We start from the raw sequence: 22,030 nt of genomic DNA, 5'->3' as shown, positions 1-22,030 counted from the left end.
TCGGTCCACCTCTGAGGAGGCATCTTTATGTATTGACATTGGACATCTTCAGTGGCACCACCCATTGACAAATGCTGTCCACATACACAGTACCTCTGATTATATTTTTAGAATAAAATATGTTTTATAATTTAAATATGAATGAACAACCAAGGATTATCAGACTTTGTTCACTTCAAAGAGAAAACAAAATGAGCAGAAAAAAGAATCAGGAGGAATGAAAGGTAATGCAAGATTTAGAAAACAACTTAAACTATTATTGGTCTTCTCAGAGAGTTAAAGGTGATATAAAAACAACAATAGGTTGTGCTGAATTAGAAATAGTCAGAAGATAATAAAGAGCTTGAGATATTAAAAATAGGATAGCTGACATAAATTCAGTTAAAGTGGAGGAAGTTAATACAAAGTGATGTTATTTGTTTACTATTTTAAATTATGTGTAAACATTAAGTTGAGTATAAACGAAAATAATCAATCTTCTAGAAGTGTGAAAATGTTTAAAATAGAAAAAAAAGTGGCAGGGTTGAATGGGGACAGATAACAGAGGTGGATATTATTAATTTTATTCCATTGTGATTAGAAAAGTTTGCATGGTTTCATTAAATTTATTAAAGATTTTTTTGTGGCCTAGTATACAGGGTGGGGCAAAACTAGGTTTACATTTGTCTGTATGGAAAATAATACAATAATTAATAAATAATAATATAAAAATGAACTGTTTAAACATTTGGCTTGGGATACTCAGCATACAGAATGGTGGAGTAAGACACTCACAAAATCTGCCCCTCCACAAAAGCAACTAGAATATTGACAAAAATTGTCCAAATCAACTTTTTCAGGACTCTGAAAATTAGCCAAAGGCTTACAACAATCTGAACCATGTTTATTCAAGTAGGTCAATCTCAGTAAGAACAACAAGACTTGTGGCATTTTAACTTTCCATAATCCCATTCTCTCCTCTGCAGCTCTGCAGTAACCTTGAAAGCCAACTGTCTTGCAACTATGGTAGTTTTATAAGCCAGCAGCATAGCAGCCACTGGAGTGGGCAGAATAGGTTTGGAGCTTCCCAAAAGCCTCATCCAAGAGAATTATCACTATTTGGCCTGTTGGACAGCTCACTGAAAACTCCATTTTCAGGGCTTCTCTTTCATCTCAGAGCTTGGTCTGTGTGAACAGCCCTGCCCACAGGGCACTTGACAAAAATAATCAGTGGCAATTGCTTATGATCATGGCTGCCTAAGGCCCCATTACCCGGTTGGGATAACAAGAGGCTGAAAGCGACAATGGCGGTCAGCATTTGTTCTGCAGTGAGCCATTATTGAAGCATTGAGAGTGGCACCACCAAGCTCCTTCCCTGGGAACTGCACTCAGCATTTCAGCATCAAGCTGCCATGTTACTGAACTATGGCTGTGAGCATCTGAGCTTTATCTTGGTTTATTTTGTGCAACTGTTAGCAAGATGTGTCCTGAGTTATTGGAAAAGCCTTGGAGAGCTCATAAGGATGATACACTTAGCATGAAACTGGATGTGATTAAGTATTTCAATCGTGGTGAATGAAAGACATTATGTGTGCATTAAATTTTTGGTCTGGGAATGCTCAGATTTTTTTCCATATAAATTAATGCTTCTTCAATATTTCAGTCTATGAAGGGCTTCATGGGAATGCTCTACTTTTGGATAGCAGGGGGACCCTATATTCAAATTGTTGTAACAGAGTCTGTCAGTTGAAAGTATAAGGATGGAAAAATATATAACATGCAAACAGTATCAACAAGAGAGCTTGAGTGGCTATACTAATATCAGGCAGAATAGACTTTAAGACAAAAATTATTACTAGAAACACAAAAATTGCATTTTAATAATGATAAAAGGGTCAATTCATCAGGAAGACATAACAATTATAAACATATACACATCTAACATTCTCTTGGATAGATTGACTATACAGGGTTTGGCAAAAGTAGGTTTACAGTTGTGAGTATGCAAAACACAGAGTTAATTTTGTATTATTATTTACTAGTGGCCTGGTGCACAAATTCGTGCACTGGTGGGGCCAGCTGTGGTGGGGTCCGATTGGGGCCGGACCCGGCTTGGGCGAGGACCCCAGGCAGTTTGCCAGCTGGTCCTGCCCCCTGATCGGGGTGAGGGTGCCCTCTGGAGGCGGTGCCAGCTGGTGTGAGGGGCCACAGGTGTTCTGGTCCTTCTTCTGTCTGGTCTATTTGCATATTGCCCTTTTATTATATAGGATTAATTATTGTATTATTTTCCATGCAAACAACTGTAAACCTAGTTTTGCCCCACCCTGTATATTAGGCCACAAAATGGGCCTCAATAAATTTAATGAAGCCATGCAAACTTCTCTAATCAAAATGAAATAAAATTAATAATTAATGACAGAAAGAAATTTGGGGAATTCGCAAATGTTTGCAAATTAAATACTCCTAAATAAGCAATAGGTCAAAGAATAAATCACAAGGGAAATTAGAAAATATTTTGAGAAAAAAAGGACAAAACTACAACATACCAAAACTTATGTGATGCAGCTAAAGTAGTGCCCAGAGGGATATTCATAGCTTAAATGCCTATATTAAAAAAATATATTACATGTAAAGTATGCCTCAATAAAGTTGGTATTTCATATAGAAATAATTAACGACCCATATTTTTTGAATGTATCAATTTGCATATTGTCATATATGTGTAGTCATTAAATTCTCTCTGATTTTAGTATCATTTTGGAAAAATCACTAACTCTCAAACCACTTGTAAAAATTACAGGAAAAAACTCAACATGGTTTTAAAAATATATGAATATATATTAAGCTTATAGTTCATTATATACCTGCTAAACCGTTTAGAGGACAGTGCACTGACATTTTCGATTTACTTTGAAATGTGACAACAAAAATAATAAGATAGGTTGATATGATAAATTATTTCATAAATAATAAAAACACGTTTAACAAAACGTTAATAGTAGAATCTACTTGGTAGGTTTATGGGTGGGTAGTCACCATAAAATTCTTTCAACTTTACTGTATGTTTCAATTTTTTCATAATAAAACGTTGGGGGTGGGGGAATAAACTGAAGATGCCACTCTGACCATGAACTATTACCATCCCATGATTTACTGAGGTACTATCCTATCAATCTGAAGAAATTTCTGATTTCTTTCAGGACCTAGATCTTTTAGTTTATATACGTTGGGAGTTTTATGTATTACAGAAAAACATTTTTAAACAATCACCCGAGATGTGTCATAAAAGAGCACAGTGATACTCCATGGGGAAATAAGGTCTTGTAGCCTCAGAGTCAAACTTTCAAGGAGAATCTTCCCAGGGCCTAGAATTATATTTCATTAGGGAATCATATCAGCTTACTTTCTCTCCCCAAGTTGTGAAGGAGGCCACATATAGATAAATGAATAAATTCATGCCACTCAATACAGTTTCTTTTTCCACCCTGTCATTTTCCAGCCCTATATTACATCTTCAATTGTGACTCCCCTGTTTGAGAAGGCAGTTTAGATGCCATGAAACTCATTCTCTACTCTCCCCTCCGAATCTTTTGCAAAGCTCTTCGTGCTGAGGCTTCGTTTTCTGTGGAGAGTGAGTTTCCAAGTGATGAAGCAGATTTTAATCAGTACAAGATCCAGATACGGACTGGGAGCTGGACCTCTGCCACTTTTCCCTCCAGCTCTTCTCAACACAATGACTAGGGAATTCCTTTGAGGATCACTGGGTATACTTCAAGCCCCCCTGATCCGTGGCCTCCTTCCAGCCACAGAGATCTTCCTGTCTGGAGCATTTCCGGCCCTTCTGTCCCTTGGCTTGGGGAGTTCAGCTTAACCTGGGGAAGGGACAGAAGACTTGAGGTTATCAAAAGCCTGTTGAATTATCTGATGCAAGACTAACTGGCTTGTTTGCTTCCCTGGCTTTCGTCCTGGGCTTCAAGACAGCTGAAAAAACAACCTTTTTCTCGGTCTGGGACAAGGAGGAAAATCCCTGGCATGAAGGATTTCTGTCGCAGACACTTGGCACAGCTAGAGGAAAGATTTGTTTAGCTTAGCAATGGGTTTCATTAGCCCAGGCATTCGTTGAAGTGAGATAATAGGGTACCTGTTGCAGGACATTTCGGAGTCCATGGGTTTTCTCTCTTGCTTCGCAGCAGGACCCTTACACGCAGATGGGTCAGCAGGGGCATCCCCACCAAATTTATCAACAACCACACAATCTTGCTGATCACAGGAGAGACTGAGACGGGGTTAAAAAATCAGCAAGATGGGAAATTATAGATGGATGCAAAGTCATATTTCCAAACTATCTACCTCAGTTGCTTCCCGGTATTTTTAGCTGAATTATTACATAGTCTTTGGGCTCCACATCTTGTAGCAAAGAGTAGGGATAGAAAGCCAGCCAGGCCTACCACCCGCCCCGACAGGAAGCATGCTTCTGCTTACACTTGCCCTCTGCTAGCTCTTTTTCCTCTGCCCTTCGCCCCCCGACCAGTGTAAGAGTTGGGGTGGTGGGTGGGAAGGGGAAGGACGTAGAAGAGAGGAAGGATCCATTGCCAGTCTGAAAGGAAGCTGATGACACAAGAATTGGAGGAGGGACAGTGGAAGAGCTGGGGCCAGCTTGCTGTCAGCCATGGCTGCCTAGTTGTGTCTGCCTTCCTGGGCCACAAAGGCGAACTCACTTTTTCCTTAATTTGGGACTCTGTTGCAAGAACTCGTGTGAGCTGCCAGAATGCTATAAAAAGAGCCTCCAGGATAGTCTGTGCCCAAGATCCCTGACATCTTTGTGCTTCCTGCTCCACACGGGCCTCCCTGGCCACCCGTGGAGGACAAGGGATGAGCTGGCTTGGTCCAGATGAGCGTGACACCTATACTTTGAAAGGAGGAGACAGGCTTTTTCCTTAGAAGGTATCACCGTCCTGGAGGCCTGAGGTTCCTGTGCCCAGCACTTTCTGTCCTATGGCTCCTTTTCCACGTTCTTGGAAGTGGGATCGGGCCAGGAAAAACATCTGATGCTATAGCGAGCTGAAAGCAAAGACTTGACTTTGGGCCGGCCCAGGCTGAGAATGTTGGCAGCGATGGACTGGAAGCCTGTCTTTTCTGTGGTATCTTCGAAGTCCCCAGCCTTGATGAGGGAATGCCAGATAAGTCCTCGAAGTGGGTATTAGTTAGAGCTGCTGAAGTTGCGATTCATAATTGAGGTTCTGTTACGTTTATAGCACCATAGCGGAGGTTGGTGGGACCAGAAGCAGCCACAATGATGATAATGGTCTCTGCCTTCAAATACACGGTAGTAAATTCAGTAGAGAAAGCACTAAGTTCAGGGGTAGCACAACTATTAGAGAGGTACAGGTGAAGTAAGATGGAACTAGAGAGAGATTACCTGAGACTGGAGAAATCGGCATAGGCTTCCTGGAAGAGGTGACATTTGTATGGAGTTCAAAGAGTAGGTAGGATTTGGACATTTAGAAAGGAAAGACAGAGGAAGATTGCCAGGATGGAAGCTCATAAACGATAGGGCAGCCAGCACGAGGCCCTATCCAGTTCTCTTCTTTGTCTTCAGTCATGCAGTGTCTGTGCTGTGGGAGAAATGCCCTGTTTGCTATTCTGTGTCCTGCCTCTTTGATTGATTACCTCAGGGGCGTAGATTGATGTGTGCACAGGGCATTTGGGGTTGCCGCCATGCTGGTTTAAAGTACAGGCTATAGGACCAGGTGGCCTGGGTTGGAATCCTGGCTTCACTGCTTATGAGCTCCTTCCTCAAAGGGATGTTGTGAGGAATAATGCGTGTTGGCTGTTGTTTTCATCATCGTCATCGGTTCTGTGGGAACCCGGAGGGGTGATCCCGCAGACTTTCTACCACCTTGGATCCATGACTCTCCTTTGAGAATCTCACATTAAAATACAGACACACCTGAAAGGGTAACGCTGGAAGGTTTAAATACGCTGTCACCTTAGAGTGAAGGAAATCATCTGACAACTTACCTGCTCAGAGCAGATCAGGGACCTGAAGGGAGGGCCCTGAAAGGAGAAGAGGTCTGGGAGGGGAGCCCTTGAGCTCCAAAGGCCGTCTTCTCCTTGCACAGTTGGTGCAGAGCACCTAGGCCTTGGTGTTGTCACTTATAAATTGGGAGAAACTGTCACACATGCAGCAGAAGGATGAAGTGAAGAACAGTGAGGAAAACGCCCATCGGTCATTGTAGGAGCCCACAGTCTGCAAAGCGCTGGACTGGATCCTAGAGCAGCAGTCGCCAACCTTTCGGACCTCGTCCGTGGACCACCGGTTGGCGACCGCTGCCCTAGAGAAAAGGAGGTAAAGGGTCAAAGAAAATGCCCCCAATCTTTGCAATCCTGTCCAAAAGTCAGAGCATACATCTAAAAATAAATTGAGGTAGAAACAGACGGCACTCTTTGAAAAGTGCAAATTCACACAATATAAATTAAATCTTCCTACCCATCGTAGGTACTCAATAAATGTTTGTGGACGGATGGGTTGAATGAATGAATGAGTGACTACCCAAGAATGAGGGGCTCGTAGTAGAATGTTAAAGTGAAAAAAGCCCAAGGCCTAAAGGCTTTCCTGTACCGTCTGTCTTTGCCAACAGACGTCAGCTGCATGAGAGTGAGGACCTTGCCCCTAGAGCAGTGCCTAGCACAGAAGAATGTGCCCAGGGAAGATTCATGGATTAAATAAATACATGATGGATTGGTGGATGGTACAAATAATGAAAATTACTTCCAGATGGTAGTGGGATTTGGGACCCAGCATCTAGTTCATAATAAACACGATGTTTAAAAACACTGATGACCACTTTTCTTACAATCATAGCTGAAGAAAGGAGAAAATATATTCATTAGGGTGTACTTAGAGTCTGGCTGGTGTGATATGAAGGAAACATTAAGACAACAACAACAACAATCTAGCTGTTTGCAGGAGGTGGAATTAACGGCTCACAATACCGCACACCTGCCTGGTGGGGCTCTAAGCTCTCTGAGTCACACATCTGCACTCGTGCTTGCCCGACTACATATTTCCATGAATCCTCAGAGCGATCCAAAGCCAACTTCACACGTTGCACACGGGGTTCAGTGTGATAAAATTGTTTCACTGGGGTCCTAGAGTTTAATTAAACAGCCTGGTCCTCCCTGCAGGACATTATCTATTGAAGAGGATAGAACGACATTTGACAACAGCCCAAGCCGGACAATGATTAGAACACCCCAAATGTATGGCATGACGGAACATCTGAAACAGAACAGCCCAAAATATCTGCTAGGAAGGGTTGTTTGCCTTGGAAGAGGATAATTTGTAGTTTGAAAGGCATAAATGCACGGCCCATGGGGTATTGATTCAAGTCTGAAACAGAGAAGAGTCTATCTGTAGTTATAAAGATACATGGCAAGCATCACTCTTTCTGAAATCTGTTAGTCTTAAAGCTAATTCACACTTCCCTTCTCTGCCGGGTAGCACTACAGAGTATCCAGATCAGAACACTCATATTAAAAGCAATATGCACCTTCATGCTAGACCTCTTACCATAGTGTTGGCATTGAAGTGTTTGTGGTCATGGGTTGCTTTGGGTGACTAACCACCTTGATGGTCCTCCACTTGTTCTGTCTGTCAGTTTCCCTTTTGGAATTTGGGCTCCAATCCAGACACATCACACCCAGCACACATCACACCCAGCATGCTTTGCTGAATGAGGAGCAGAGCAGGATCATCACTTCCTTGCTGTAGATACTGTCTCCATTTATACAACCGGAGACCACACTAGCTTTTTGTGAACCACATCTCACAACCAACTTGTACTGCAATGTAGTTCACTAACACTCCCGTTTCATCTTCTGAAAGCTAGATCTCATCTCCCCATTCTGTGACAGTAGCTGATCCTTGTTCTCAAAGAAAAGACCTTACATATATTTCAATAAAATTGCGTCCTAAAAGATTTGTAGGATTGGTTCCAATATTCTAACTAAATCAAGATGTGTTGTGATATTATGACTGTTTAATATGTTTCTCTATATTTTTCATCTTCTGTTACCATATTCAGCATTCCATCAATGGGTTTTACATGACCCCAAGTTCAAACGTCACTTTTCAGTGAATTCTTCTCTTACCACTCTATTTAAATGTGATCCAATGAACTTTTTCTCTGCCTTTTTTCTCCATCATATTACCAGGTATGTGATTATATAATCATCTAACACATATAATCAGCTAACATACCATATATTTTACTTACTCACTTTGTTCATTATCTTTTTGCCTCCTTTAGAATAGAAGCTCTATTAGGGTGACAATTTTTGTCAGTTCTGTTCCCTGCTGGATCCATGTTTGTTGTATGGATGTGGTTGAGTACATCAGCATCCTATGCAGGTCAGTAAGAACGTGGAACATGACAAAACCAAGACTACAGTACAGCACATTCTACTAGAGGTTGCTGCTCCTGACCACATTTCTGTCAATCCATCCATCTGGGAGTTCTCTTCCCCCTTAAAAGAAAGGAAGTGGGGTTCATCTGACATAACTGATCACTTCCTTTTTCTAACTGCACACAAATCATTCTTTCAATGACCCATTTTAAACCCTGCTTGAGAAGGGCACGGCATTAATCAGTGGCCTGTCCAAACCCCTCGATCTCCTGGAAAGGGGGTCCTTCCAGATGTGCGGTCCCTCCAGGTGAGGTCCTCGCGGCCAGGGCACTGCGCTTGCTCAGAGTGGGCCTGGGCTCCCTGGAGAGTGCGTAGTCATGTTGGCAGCAGCACCATGAGGCTCAGATGTTATTTGTTGTGTTGCATTGGAATATCACATCCTTTCCCACCCCATAACTCCCCCCGCCCCGGGTTTTAATTTTGCAGTTTATAAAATAAAAATGGTAATATAGTTTTCTCAAAAATATACTAGGGTACTTTACTGATTGTTATTTATTTATACCCAGTTGCTTCATGTAGACAGTAAAGATCCAAAGTTTTGGATATGTTTAGTTTATTTCTGTTGTTCTTTGATCTGAAGGGTGTATATATATTCTATCCACCTCACATCTGGAAGGACCTCCTTTTCCCCATTCTTGCTAACACAGCTGTGGTTTAGGCCCTTGTCATCTCAGCACTGAACGATCACAGTAGCCTCCTAACTGGCTTCAGGACTCCATCTCTTGCTTCTCCATCTCAGGCTCTTCCATCAGGTTAGTTTCCTGGAGCCCAGCTACTCAAAATGTGGTCTATGGACCACAGCAGCAGCACCTCCTGGGAATGTGTTAGAAATGCGGACTTTCAGACCCCACCCTGAGCCTATAATTCAGACTCTGTCAACAAGGCCCGCGATGATTCATACCCATGAAAGCTTGAGAGCACTGTCCTCTCTTCTCTCATGCCATCCCCCCACCAGGCGCTTCCGTCAGCTTCACATTGAACCATCCCCAACAGCCTCTGTCAGGAAGGCTCCACCTTAATTCAAAGGTGACATACTTTTGACATGAGATAGTTTTGACACTGTCTATTACATTGATGGTGTCAAATTGGAGGGAGGAGCGGGGGTGAGTCTCAGACACTGGGGTAAGGACTCCGCACAACCTCAGAGCCCTCTTGCTTAGCAGGCTGAGGGACCGTGAGCAGGTTTATCTAGATAACTTTGGAACAATTATAGAAATTATTGAGATTCAACTTAAGTGGAATCCTTCTGGTAAAAGCAAAGAATATTGGGTGTTGATGAGTGAACGTTAAGGAGTGCTCGGGAAGCATCCATGATGAGTTGTTGGAAATCTTGTTCATTAGACACAGTAACAGGCATTTTGTAGACTTAATTTAATCCTCACAATAATCCCATTTAGGTGGGTGGTATTATCCCTATTTTACATGCGAAGAAACTGATTCTCAAAAAAGTGAGCTTGTCCATAGCCAAAGTATTGGTTAGAATTCAGGCTGTGGCATGGTAACAAAGACTCCAAAATGCAGTGGTTCACAGTGGCTCTGTCCTGAGGTGGACAGGGACCCCAGGTGGGAGGCACTGATGCTTTATGAGGTCACCCAGCTTCCTTCTCCTGGGTCGCTGTGTTATCCCCAAAGGTGTCCACATCCATGTGGTTGAATCTGTTCCTGCCCTTGGAAAGGGGGAAGGGAAAGTGAAGAGCACGTATTTTCTTAGGAAAATATATGCCAGAAGTTCTACCTGCTATTTACACTCCTGTTCTGTTAGTCAAATGGCCTCCTTGGTTGCAAAAGAGGCAAAGGAATGTTGTAACCTGAGCAGTTATTTACTAAAAAGAAGATGGAGGGATGGCTACTAGGGGACAATCGCAAGCCTTGCCACAGGCACAGAGATTCAAACTCCAAGGCTAAAACCTGTGATCTTTTCACCGCATTAAACCACCATTTCTCATAGTTGACAGTCAGTAAATATTTGTTGACTTGAGGTAGATTGAGATAGTACCTGTAAGCCTTTTGGTTATTTGAAATTATTTCTTCCTTCTTCCTTGCCTCCCTGATTACCTAAGTGGCTCTGTGCCAAATTGTCACTATTTTTGATGATATCAATTTGTAGAACAGGAAGCTGATATTCATCTTCCTTTAGGAGAAATGTGATAATAACCCACCAGTCCTTAGACGTCCTGTAGAACCATATGAGGTGTGATAAAGGGTTAGTGATAATGACCAAATGACCATCCCCTTTAAGGTAGGTATCTTCTTAGGAGAATGCCATTGCTCAAAATATTTTTGGTATTTTGTGTTGGCTGGTAGGTCAGTGAACTCTTGCTGCAGTAATGCTTCATGACAACACCCAAATCTCAGAGGCATGCAGTAATGAGCATTTCCCCAATGCGCCTGTGGGTCTCCTTGGGGTCACTATTTAGGATGGGCCCGCAGGCCAGCTCTGCTCCACGTGTCTCTCACTCTCCTTCAGAGACCACAGGTTAGCTTGGATATATTCTTTTCCCAACAGTCCAGAGGCATCAGAGAATAAGTGGAGATATATTGGGCATGGCCAAAAAAAAAGGTTGGGAACCACTGCTCTATACCTTAACCAAGAGAAACTGTAGTCACATGGGAAAGGGGATGAATACAGACTGGGTGAAGAGTTGGGGTCAAGAATGCAACCTACCATGGATTTGCCTTTCGTAAGTTATTTTGAATATCCACAATTATGGCAAATTTTTATCTCTTAAGGGAGCTTTGAAAGTTTTTTTAGTAGAATAGCTAAGTTTATGAATAAAATTAGTCTAGTTTTATCATTGGACAGAAAGATAACGGTTTAAGCACATGACATACAATAATGAAATTTATTTCTAGAAAAACTGGTTCAAGAATATGGCATTCGGCGGCAGAATAGCTGGAATAAATGTACAGCCTTCCAAAGTAATCAATTGATTGACAGAATAACACTCATTTGATTCTAAAATAATTTTTAAAACATAAATAAACCTTATGACTTGTGGTCATATGGTACCAGTTTGTCTCAAAATGGGAAGGGGACTGAACGGGGGCTCCCCTCTGGTCTCTCCCTGGACTAACCCTGGGCAATGTGCTTGATGTGCAGATTCTCATCGCCAAGTCCCCGCTGGCTCCCTTCGCCTCCTTCGTCTACACCATCGAGAAGGAAGGCCTGGTTCTTCAAGGTAAGATGCTTGGATGAAGCCATTTCTCTAAGCTGATTGTGCTCAGTGGTGCCCATTGCTGGTGATAATTACTGCTACGCTCCTGATTGGAATGACTTCAGAACAGAATCAAAGGTCAAGAGGAACGGGCCGGTGGTCTTTATCCTGGTGAGATGAAAGAGATTGGCAATTGTGCAAGAATTTGAAGAAGGTGGTTGTGGGGCTTAGAGAGAACTATAGAATTTTCTAATAGAATAAGGGTCAAACCAAGCAGGCTAGGAACTGCCACCGCCTAGTCCTCTCACAGATCCTGGAGTGAGGAGCAGGGGTGAGTCTCGGACCCTGGGGTGAGGACTCCACACCACCTCAGAGCCTCTTGCTTAACAGGCTGAGGGACCTGTGCTCAAGTCCCGACTCGGGGCCAGGCCTCGCTGGCCTCCACCTTATGACATGGGCCTGGGGCTCAGAAGGCACTGAGTCCTGGCTTGTGGGAAAGCACCCAGGAACCACTGGTCTGCTCTGGTGGTTCACTCCCAGATGCTGGATCCTCTGGCAGGTAGGAAAGGCGTCCAATCACAGGTCTGCCCAGAAAACAGTGAACACGAGATCGATTCAGACACTAATAAACTTAGCCCACAGGGTCCCAAACTGCTTGGGCTATTGAGAAGCTTCTCCACAGAAATGCTCAGGATACACATCTGTCCCCCACTGCCAGGCAGGAGGCCTTGCCCACAGAGATGCCCAGGTGGCCATGCAGCCTGACCCACGGAGGACCACACTGTCATTGCTGTCCGTGGGAGCACTGTCTGCCCCTAGGATTTATGAGTTGAGCATTTTCCCCAGGTTTGTGAAACAGGGTGAGACTGTATAACATCCCAGGGAGACACAGTGCACTGCAGAGATCCAGCCGGAGTTGTGTGGGGCAGGCTGGAGTGTCTGTGCTTCTGTCCGCGCACAGGCTGCAGCCTTCCCTTTCCTCCCCTCTGAAAGCGCCGCTTCGTCACAGACCTGAGAGCAGTGTGTTTGTTTGGTGCAGCTGAGCTCCTCAGCAGGGACTTGGGGCCGGGGAAATTTGGGGTAAGAACTACTGACCTTTGGCTCTTAGCCTTTGACTTATGCTATCCAAGTTCCTTGGTAAATATTGTTTTTACAATTGCAAATATTGTTTTCTGACAAAGAAGCCGAGATTTTAAGACCAGATTAAGCAAAGCAAACAGCAGGCCCCTTTGTTACATAGTCTCCGAGGGTGTATAACTAATAAGCCATCAGAAGGCTGGAGTTTTATTTACCCAGGGCACCGTGTGGCTTTGGCTCTTCGTTTTTAGAGCCTTTCTTAAAAGATTAAAAGTCTACTAAACAGCAAATTTAGATGAAGATTTCAAGAAAATCTGTGGAAGATCAGGAGACAGTTTCGGGGGAAGGGGAGAGAGCCAGTTCTACCCAGATGCCTTGTGTTGAGAATCCTGACCCCTGGGCATTGTGGTAAAAGGTATGGCTATGCCGGGTCTAGTTTGGAGAACTTTTAGGATAGTGTTTATGGAAACAACATCCACAGGGTTGCCTCTTTGACACCCATTGCTAGGATCGTGACTTTGACGGGAAAGATGAAGTTGTTAGAGAAAGTAGAGGGTGGAATTGCAATCAATCGGTAGAGGTTTAAAAAACTACAAGGAAAGGATATTAGAAAAAGTTGGAAAACAGGGGAGGAAGTGAGTTACTAAATGAGGCAGACCTGGAGTTGTGTGTCTGGGAAAGAAAAAAACTCAGGAAGGTGTCCGATGATCCAAGAACCCCAAGGGATAAGGGAAAATGTCTGAGGGGCTGCAGAGCCTCACCTGGTTGCTTTGAAAGCTGATTTATCCATCCTACTCCCTCAAGCTGCACCTCCATCTCCGGTTTTCCCAGGAAGCAAAACCCTACGGCCCCTGTCAGCAATGCCTCTGAGTACAAACCTCTGGGCAGGCCCTTTCCTCCAGCTGCGTGCTCCCAAGACTTTGGGAAAATCAAAAGCTGTGACCCTCAGGAAAATGGGGGCCCCTCCTTTATTGGAGAGACCCCCTTGGATATCTGTTCCAGCTCTGGTGTGATCTTGAGAAAATATAGTTCTGTCAGCTTGAAAATGACAGTGTTGACCTGGATTCAGTGCGTGGCAAATTGTGTCACAACCCATTCCTGAGTGATAAACTGAAATGAATGAGTCACAGCCAGCATATTGTATTGTTTCATGAACTATTTGTTGTGTGATTGTGTGTGTGTACGCGCGCATTTTCAATTTCTGCATGGAGGTTTCAATGCAAATGTTTTTCTTCCTTGGATTGTAGTCACTGGCCTGGACCATCTGTAAAGGCCTTCCCAACGTCAGCCGTGTCTGATTCTCCCAGGAGATGGGGTACTTATCGTTCACTCAGCCCAGGAGAGCTATCTCCTTCAGATCTCCACACACGGAAACATGAAAGCTGATTTCCCTCCCCCACTCTTACCAGATGACTGAGCTAGAAAACACCTGCACATTTCCCAGGATTAAAGCAAAGAAACCTTTGATCCCTGGGTGGTAACCTTGGAAAGGTACCAGCCGTCGAGGCCAATAAGCTTTTTTTGTGTGAGGGGTTGCTCTGGCATGATAGCCCTAAGTTGGCATGGAGGTTGGTACCGAGAGCTGGGGGGGGACAGTGTGGCATTCCTGCCTAGGTGGCAGAGAGGGGAATGGCAGGAAGATGAGGGTGGTGCCAGCTAAAAGAGGAGCTGCCAGCCCTGCCACCTGTGGCTCCACTGTGGTGATGCAGCCTGGAAGGGTGGGAAGGAGGAACCCAAACAGGCGAATGTGGGAAGGATCCTTCAGTGCCTTTCATCCCCTTAGTAAGCCCCAAGATTCCTGCTGCCTGCTAGGCGGAGGTTGTATAATACCTGCAGAGCTCGAGCTCCGGAGTGCATAGTAGAGGGAGGGAAGAAAAGGTGAGGCCAACATTCAATTTCCCTGCTCTGCAGGCCGCTCCTCTCACCGGTTTTCAAGGATTAGGATGCTGGGAGCAGCGGGCCATGGGGCCTGATACCCTTCCCCCACCTTTGTTCACTGGGCCCGGAGGGACAATAAACCGGCAGGCAGGAGACACTGAGGGGCTTGCTTAGAGATTTCTTAGGCTGCTTTTTGAAACACTTGAAGGAGCTGGTCCATGCTATTGTTGTAGTAAAATGGAGAGCGGAACTATTCTCCTTTTGCGGGAAAAGAAGAAAAGGTAAAAGAAAGAAAACCCACCCTCCCAGCATCTTCAGAAGGCTCCCTGGCTCTGGCCATTGCCATGGTAACCCCTCTGTTTGCATCTCCTTTGTCTTTCTGCACTTGTTGGGCATCCTGGCCTCTCAGGGTTGGGCCCAAGACCTGGGAAATACTTAGGCCCCAAAGGAAAAGGAGCTCACAGCCACCAGCTTCTGATGGTTTGACTCTGAGAGGGGCCAAGTCCCAGCAGAGGGAGAGTTCGGCTTATTTGTGCAACTGAAGTGGAGAGGTGAAGGGGTAGGTGCCGTTAATCCATTTTAACGTTGTCCCCAGAGCTCGCCATGAAACCCTCAGCACCCAAGAGTGGAAAAGCTTAGAAGCATGGCCAGCCCCGAGGAAGGCCAATGGGTGCCAGGACCAAGTGCAGAGGGAAAAGCAGGGTGGGCCCACAGAACCGCAAGGTTGCAGGAGGGAGGGAGAGTTTACGGGCTCCAACATGACTCACATCTGCTCTGGTTTTATCCATTGTTTCCCCAGGAAGCCCCAAGTGTTGTGCCACCCAGAACACAGCTGGGACCCCTGGGCCTCTGCGTCAAGGCCAGGAATAAAGATTCTATCATTAAAAGCAGCCAGGCTGGCCCGGCCAGTGTGGTTCAGTGGTTGAGTGTTGACCGATGAACCAGGAGGTCACAGTTTGATTCCCAGTCAGGGCACATGCCTGGGTTGCTGGCTCTATCCCCAGTAGGGGGCGTGCAGGAGGCATCTGGTCAATGATTCTCTCTCATCATTGATGTTTCTACCTCTCTCTCCCTCTCCCTTCCTCTCTGAAATTAAGAAAAATATATTTTTTAAAAAATTAAAAAGCAGCCAGTCTGTGTGGCTGATGCTGCAGGAAGCCTGGGGAAACTGGGACCATCCAGGCTTTTGTGGGGCTCATAGCATTCAGGCCCATCGCCTGGGTAGAGAAGCAGAACCTGAAGGAGGGGCTGCCAGGGAGCATGAAGAGGCCGGGGCTCCTCCTGGCTCACTCTGCCTTTGCTGCGCTCTCCTTTTCCTGGGGGCCTGAGGGGCATTTGAAACACAAAAGCCAGATTGCTTTGAACAGGACAGAAGATAATGGCTTACTTTCTCAGCAGGACAGAATTATTTTTTTACATTGTTTTTATTTTTTAATCAGGATCAGGTATCGCAGGTTGAATTTGGATTCTGGGGCTGTCCTCTGCTAGTTTAGGTTTGAGTGAGCCACATACACCTTGGGATGGAGATGGGGAACCTAAGGAGAGCCCGGGGTCCCTGAGATAGATCCAGAGAAGGTGCTGGAAACAAAGCCAGTTTCCTGTTTTCCTAACCACCTCGTGTAGGGGCTTTGAAGAAAGCAGAAAACAAAGAGGTAAAACCATGATTTTTTTAAGAGCTGGAGAGCCATGGCTTCATCTTTCTTGTAAATGCAAGGGTGGATGTTTGATTGCCTTTTAAAGCATATTGGGAGGGACATTAATCTCCTCTGTTTGTTCCCTTGTCACAAAGTTGGGTTAGATTCTTCTGCTCCATTTTCTTAGTCACTGAGCCAACAGGATGATTTATGGAAAAATTCTTTCCCCCCAAATACCACCATCTGAGTTCATCAGATTTCAGTCTGAATCAGTAACCCATCTAAATGTTTTCTGCCTGGTGGACTCAGGGTGACCCAGAAGATTCTCAATCTGATTCCATCCAGGTATGAAGGTGTCTGCCTGGTAAATACCACCCACATACTTGGTACAGCCTGGCATTCTCGTGGGAGCCTGGGCAGAGAGCCCTGGGAGTCAGTGGAGCAGAGAGAGTGAACTTCTCGCCCAGGGGTCACAGAAAAGAGAACAGAGCAGGCCTGGTGCACCGTCCCCGGGCTGCTGGCGCCACTGCAGCCCAGAAAGCTCATGCAGGCCCAAGCATTTCCCCGCAGCTTCTGCCTGCTGCTCAGCGAGGCGCCTCCCAGAAGAAACAAGGAAGGACTCCCGTCTGCCCAGTTCTCTTCTTCCCTTTAAACATTCATTTCACATCCCCTCCCTGTGTGACATCTTCCCACACTGGCCCTCTGCTATGCCCACTTTTTTTTACTCTGGCTGTTAGCCTCAAAGAGAGATATGTTTTGAGTGCATTTCAAATGTGGATAAATGGCTTATTGCACACATCATGCCATAACTTCTTTTTGTCCCTTAACGTCATGTTGTTGCAGTATATCCACCTTGATACACATAAATCATGTTCTTTCGCTTTAATTGAGGTAGTCACATCCATTGTTGGAATATACCAGATATTGGCCATTCCTTCCTGGATGGAAATTAGAATTATTTGTTAATTTAACGAATTCTGTTGCACATGTTTCTTGGTATGCAGGTGTGAGGGTTTCTCTGGGTCTACATCAAAAAGGAGAATGGCTGGTCAGAGGGTGGGTAGTTGTCAATCTGGAGGCCAGGAGCACGGCTACATTTTGGGAGGGAGATGAGTGTGCAGTGACACATCTCTCTTAGAGTCCAGTTGTGGAGATTAGGTAGTACAGACCTTAGGGCTGGGCTTGTTGCATAATGTTGAAATGCAACATCAATATTTTGTGTTAAAAGTGCTGTCAGGACCCTCTTTTTGTAGAGCCTAGAGCAGAGAAATGGGGTATCACAGTCAGTAATGACACCACAGATCAGCACCCCAAAATCTTGGTCCCCTACCCAAAATGGAATCTCTCTCAAGCAGAAACTGTAGTGTATGTTTTGCTCTTATGCACCAAGCAAGAAAGATATTTGAGCAACAGCTACTAGTGCTTATAGCACAAAGCAGGGTCTGAATTTGGGCCCAAAATCACAGACTAAACACTTTTTTCTCCCCAAAATGTTTTTTCCTGTCTCCGCAATGTTTTAAAACATGGAACAAAATGTTCGTTGGAATAAGGTTCCAGAGCAAAGCTCTATTCCAAGGGCTGGCCTATAGTTAGTCTGAACCCACACTCCTTCAGAAGCTGCAAGCCGCTTGGCCACCTTTGCCGAGTCACAGTCTGCGTTTGTGAAAATGCCCGGGTAATAATACCGAGGGATGTTAAATCCGCCCGGGTTGTTGGTTTTCTTTGAAAACCTCTTCCAAAAGGACACCGTGTTCTTTCTGGAATACGACGTAAGCTTTATTTCAGTGAGTTCAGGTATTTGTTGAATATCTATTGTTTCCAAACCATGGGGGATATGAGGCTGAAAAAAAAAAAGTTTCTTCCTTTTAGTAGCTCAAAATCTAGTTATTTCAAACAAAAATAACTTTGATCAAAGCCAAACTGTGACACATGACACATATTATCAAGGTTAAAAAAATGGAGCATGGAAGGACAGGGGAGACAGACTTGTTCTCACTGGGATGGCTGAGGAAGCTCCCAAGAGCATGTGGGGCTGGACCTGGACGCCAGCTCCCGGTGCAGATGGAATGGCCTGCAGTGCCTCTCCACAGAGACCAGGTTCTTTTGCCGGCTGAGGACAGATCTGGGGACCCCGGGGAGCGCTGATTAGCACCATGTGACTAATGAATCATGCTGACTAATGTGCTCTGAATGGATTGATTCAACAATAAAAGGAGCAGTGAGAGTCAAGAGTTCAGATCCTGAATTTCACCGTGAAGTATAAATCACTTACGCTCAGGACTTCATTCTTTTTGGTCAATTAAAACGTGCTCATGATGACAATCCAAGGCACCTTGACCAGAAAGTGCACCCGAACTGTAAGGAGAACAGAAACGCTCCCCAGCACACCCAGGACAGGCTTATGCAACCTCAGGTTATTCATAGGACGTGCAGAATCGACCCGTCGCATGCTGCTCCCAGCCGTGCAGAACTTTTATTTCCTCGCACGGGCCATGAGAACCGACACAGTGCACGGCGCTCACACCAACTGACAGACAGAGGAGCCTTTGAACAATCTTCCTGTCTACCTACTGGGGCGTCTGTGTTTTTCTACAACAAATGTCGCCACAGAACTAAGAGCTTGCATTGCACACACAGCTCTTTCTCTCTTTTGACATCTCCCCAGCGAGGCTGCTTGAGAACCTGGCCCTCCGTGTCCAGATGTTTACTGAATTCCGCAGGCCCCCCAAAGGGCCCGAGTTCCTTTGTTGCTCTCCGAATCATTTCCCACAGAGGCTGACCGATGTCCTGAAGGAGCCCTTCAATAGGGAGGATAAATGGAGGCAGATGAAGACATGACCCCCTGAGGTTCACCCACGTCCACGCTAACAAAGGGGCTGAGGCACAACCTTGTAAGGAGCACTTTGGTCAGCAGCGTCCCTTCGAGAGCCACGTCTCCCCCACGGGGCTGCTTTCAAAGGCTGCGATCAGGGTGGAAGTGCTGGGCGTTTGTGAAGGGCCGGGCTGTGCTAGGTGTAGCACAAAACATCTAAATCACGGTCCCCTGCCTTTGTGAGGACTTCCTGGCTGCAGATGGCAGCTGGCTTTCTCAGGGGAAACCTGGGAGGAGAGGAGGAAGCCGAAGAGGGGCTCCGGCTTCTGCGGGTGACCTCTTCCCACCCAGCCCGGGAAGACTCCCCTTTCTTGACAGCCATCAAGCCTGGGCTGCAGGACCCTGACCCACACGTGTGTTGCGGCACAGACAGGTGTGTGTGTGGAAGTGGACCCCTGCTGGGAGGAACGCTGCCTCAGGCTGCGAGTGACAAGTTGGTGCATTTCACAACAACAACATTTTTGTTTTGTTTTTTTCAAACTTTCTTTCTCTCCCTCTTTTTTTCCTTTTTTTCCTTTAGGCCAGCAGAGGCCATAGGGACACTGTGACCTTTGTCTAGAGCTGATGGGGGCGTGATTTGTGAAATGAAACAGGACTATGCTGCGTGGAAGAAGGAAGCGGAAGCCTGCCTAATGGGGATTAATTAGTTGATTGCTGCTGAGATGGTAACAGATTTGCCCTCACACCACCGCGCCAGCCATCGCAGACCTGGCAGGGAAGGTGAAGACGAAGGAGTCTTTGTTCTGGTCTCTAGATGCATGGGGCTGTGGGCCTTGCCGCCGTGGGATGTCAACAGCCATAATAATAATAATTTGCACTTATATAGCACCTTTCAACCAGGCACCTCAAAGCGGTTTTACCACATTAATTAATTAAAGCCCACAATCCCCCTGGGGAGAGGAGGAGGAGGACTAACAGGATTTGTAATTACAGGAGGGGACATTTCCGAATAAAGTATTGTCCACCAAATAAAAAGAGGAGGTGTATAAGAATTGGGAACTCCAAAGAGTAACTGATTCAGAAATGAAATCCTGGAAGGATGGGGGGAGGGGGCATGGGCTTGGGGGTCTGTTCTTGTGTCAGAGGGAGGTCGACAGGCTCAGAATTCACTGACAGGTCTGGATCCCACTGAGAAGCGGAACATGTATGGTGTTAGCAGCATTTGGAAGGTCATTAGTGGTGCAACTATTGTGGTGTAAATTCAAGTTTCACTAATAAATTGTGTACAGCCCTGCAGAACAAAGAGTGAGATTCTTGCAGTATTTAATAAAGGATGAAATGATTTCTTTAGATTGAAAGCCCAAAGCTGGGCCAGTCAATTAGCAAATAAATCAATTGGTGACCCATAGGATAATTTAGTCATTTCTAGCACAACACCAAGCCGACCCCCTCCTCCTGCCATAGGCTTCCCACCAAAGCTTCAAGACTGGTTCAGGGCAAAGTCTGGGGCTCCGGCCCCTTCAAATCTTCCCAGCCTTTGGCATTGGGACCTCTCTCACCCAAGTGGGTAGTGACCCTGAGCTGTCCTCTCTATGATCACTTTGTACCTGCTCCCCCTCCAGAGGTATTTTAATGCCATTAGAGGCTACAATCAAGTCTTATCCTGTCTCTTGTCTCCTAGGGGTGCCCAACAGAGTGCTGCGGGCAAAGCAGGTGGACTGGTCAGGAGTGGCTGACCGACTAAGTCCTTGCCAGCTCTTATCTATTGAGCCCATACCAAGTGCTAAGGGGAAGCTCAGAAGCAATAGGCTAGGAACCCCATCCCTGTAACTCTGTTACAAGGAATGGGAAAGACTCACATACTACTAACAATAGCATAAAACAATAAAATAAAGTGACATGATGGATGCACGTTCAAGCCTCATGCTACAAGGGCAGAGAGGGATCAGGGAAGGTATTCCTGGGGAGCAGCAAGGGGCACCCTGGGCACTGGCTGGTGAGAGTGGTGTGGGCAGACCCGGCAGAAGAGGGCGAGGCTAACTTTCCGGACTGTGGCCCTTGGCCTCCCTCTGAGTGAGGTGCATTCTGAGAACTTGGTGTCTTCGACAGAACACTTGTGAAAAACAAGCTGAGTTTTTGCAGCCGATTAAATGTAAATTTTCCACGAATTCTTATTACATGAATTGGCCTATTTTGAACATCAAGGGAGTATTTAAGAAATTAGGAAAGATGTTTTGTTCTCTGTAACTATTAATTCAGTCTCTCTCCACTTTCACTGTTCACCAAGTAGGAAAAGCCAAACATTTCACACATAAAAACACTCAAAAGTGTCTGAAAAAGGTACAAGGGAAACACTTCTCCATCACACGTGTCAGAGATTAAGTGGCTTCCTCCTGGAGACTTTTTTTTTTGACCCCTATACACACTAAGACAGTGCTCTACACCCAGCAATTAACGAGCCAGTCCCCACACTCCCGCTCCAGGGCCCACCAGGGCAACTCACCACGAACCACAGTACCAGGACGGACCTCAGCAGTCTTTGCCTCATGCCAGTATTTATGGAGTGCACTGCGTGTCTGACACACACCATACGTGCCTAAGCGTACACTATCTCCTAACAGTCTGACAAGGTAGGACTTCTTTCATCCCTCTTTCCAGATGAGGAACAAGGCAAGAAGCGTTCAGTCTCTTACTAGAAAGTGGTGGAACGTGGATTTGAACCCAGGCAGACTTGCTCCTTCCTCTCTCCCCCCTCACCAACCCCTGTCATATTTCTGTTCATATCTATTACAACCGCTCTTGGCCATCCTCAATTCACTAAAGGGCTCAGCACAATGCTATACACATAGCATGAACTCGGAGAATATTTTCCAGCTAAAAGAATCGCTAGAGTAGTGGCTGCAAAAAGCCTGGGCTGTGGTGCTGAGAATAAGGTAGAGGCCCCATCACCACCTCCTTCTCCTTTCTAAAGATTAGGGGACGTGGGCAGGAAGGTTGCCCCAGGGAATGTTCACAAGAAAGAAGAC

General features: G+C 45.5%; 1 protein-coding gene across 1 annotated transcript in view; it reads left to right on the top strand.

The window, feature by feature from the left end:
* RAD51B (RAD51 paralog B) overlaps positions 1-20,325 on the top strand; it is a 509,814-nt gene extending 489,489 nt beyond the window's left edge. Inside the window, exons 10-11 of the mRNA XM_070417839.1 lie at positions 11,549-11,627; positions 19,585-20,325. Of these exons, the coding sequence (XP_070273940.1) occupies positions 11,549-11,627; positions 19,585-19,601 (96 nt within the window). The 3' untranslated portion in view covers positions 19,602-20,325. The remainder of the gene's footprint in view (positions 1-11,548; positions 11,628-19,584) is intronic.
* The last annotated feature ends 1,705 nt before the right edge of the window (positions 20,326-22,030 follow it).

Source organism: Myotis yumanensis, unplaced genomic scaffold, assembly GCF_028538775.1.
Source record: "Myotis yumanensis isolate MYYU_CA2020_CCGP unplaced genomic scaffold, mMyoYum1.0.hap1 SCAF_1, whole genome shotgun sequence".
Classification (NCBI taxonomy): domain Eukaryota; kingdom Metazoa; phylum Chordata; class Mammalia; order Chiroptera; family Vespertilionidae; genus Myotis; species Myotis yumanensis.
The sequence above is the reverse complement of the archived record's forward strand: the minus strand, read 5'-3'. Positions and strand labels throughout refer to the sequence as shown.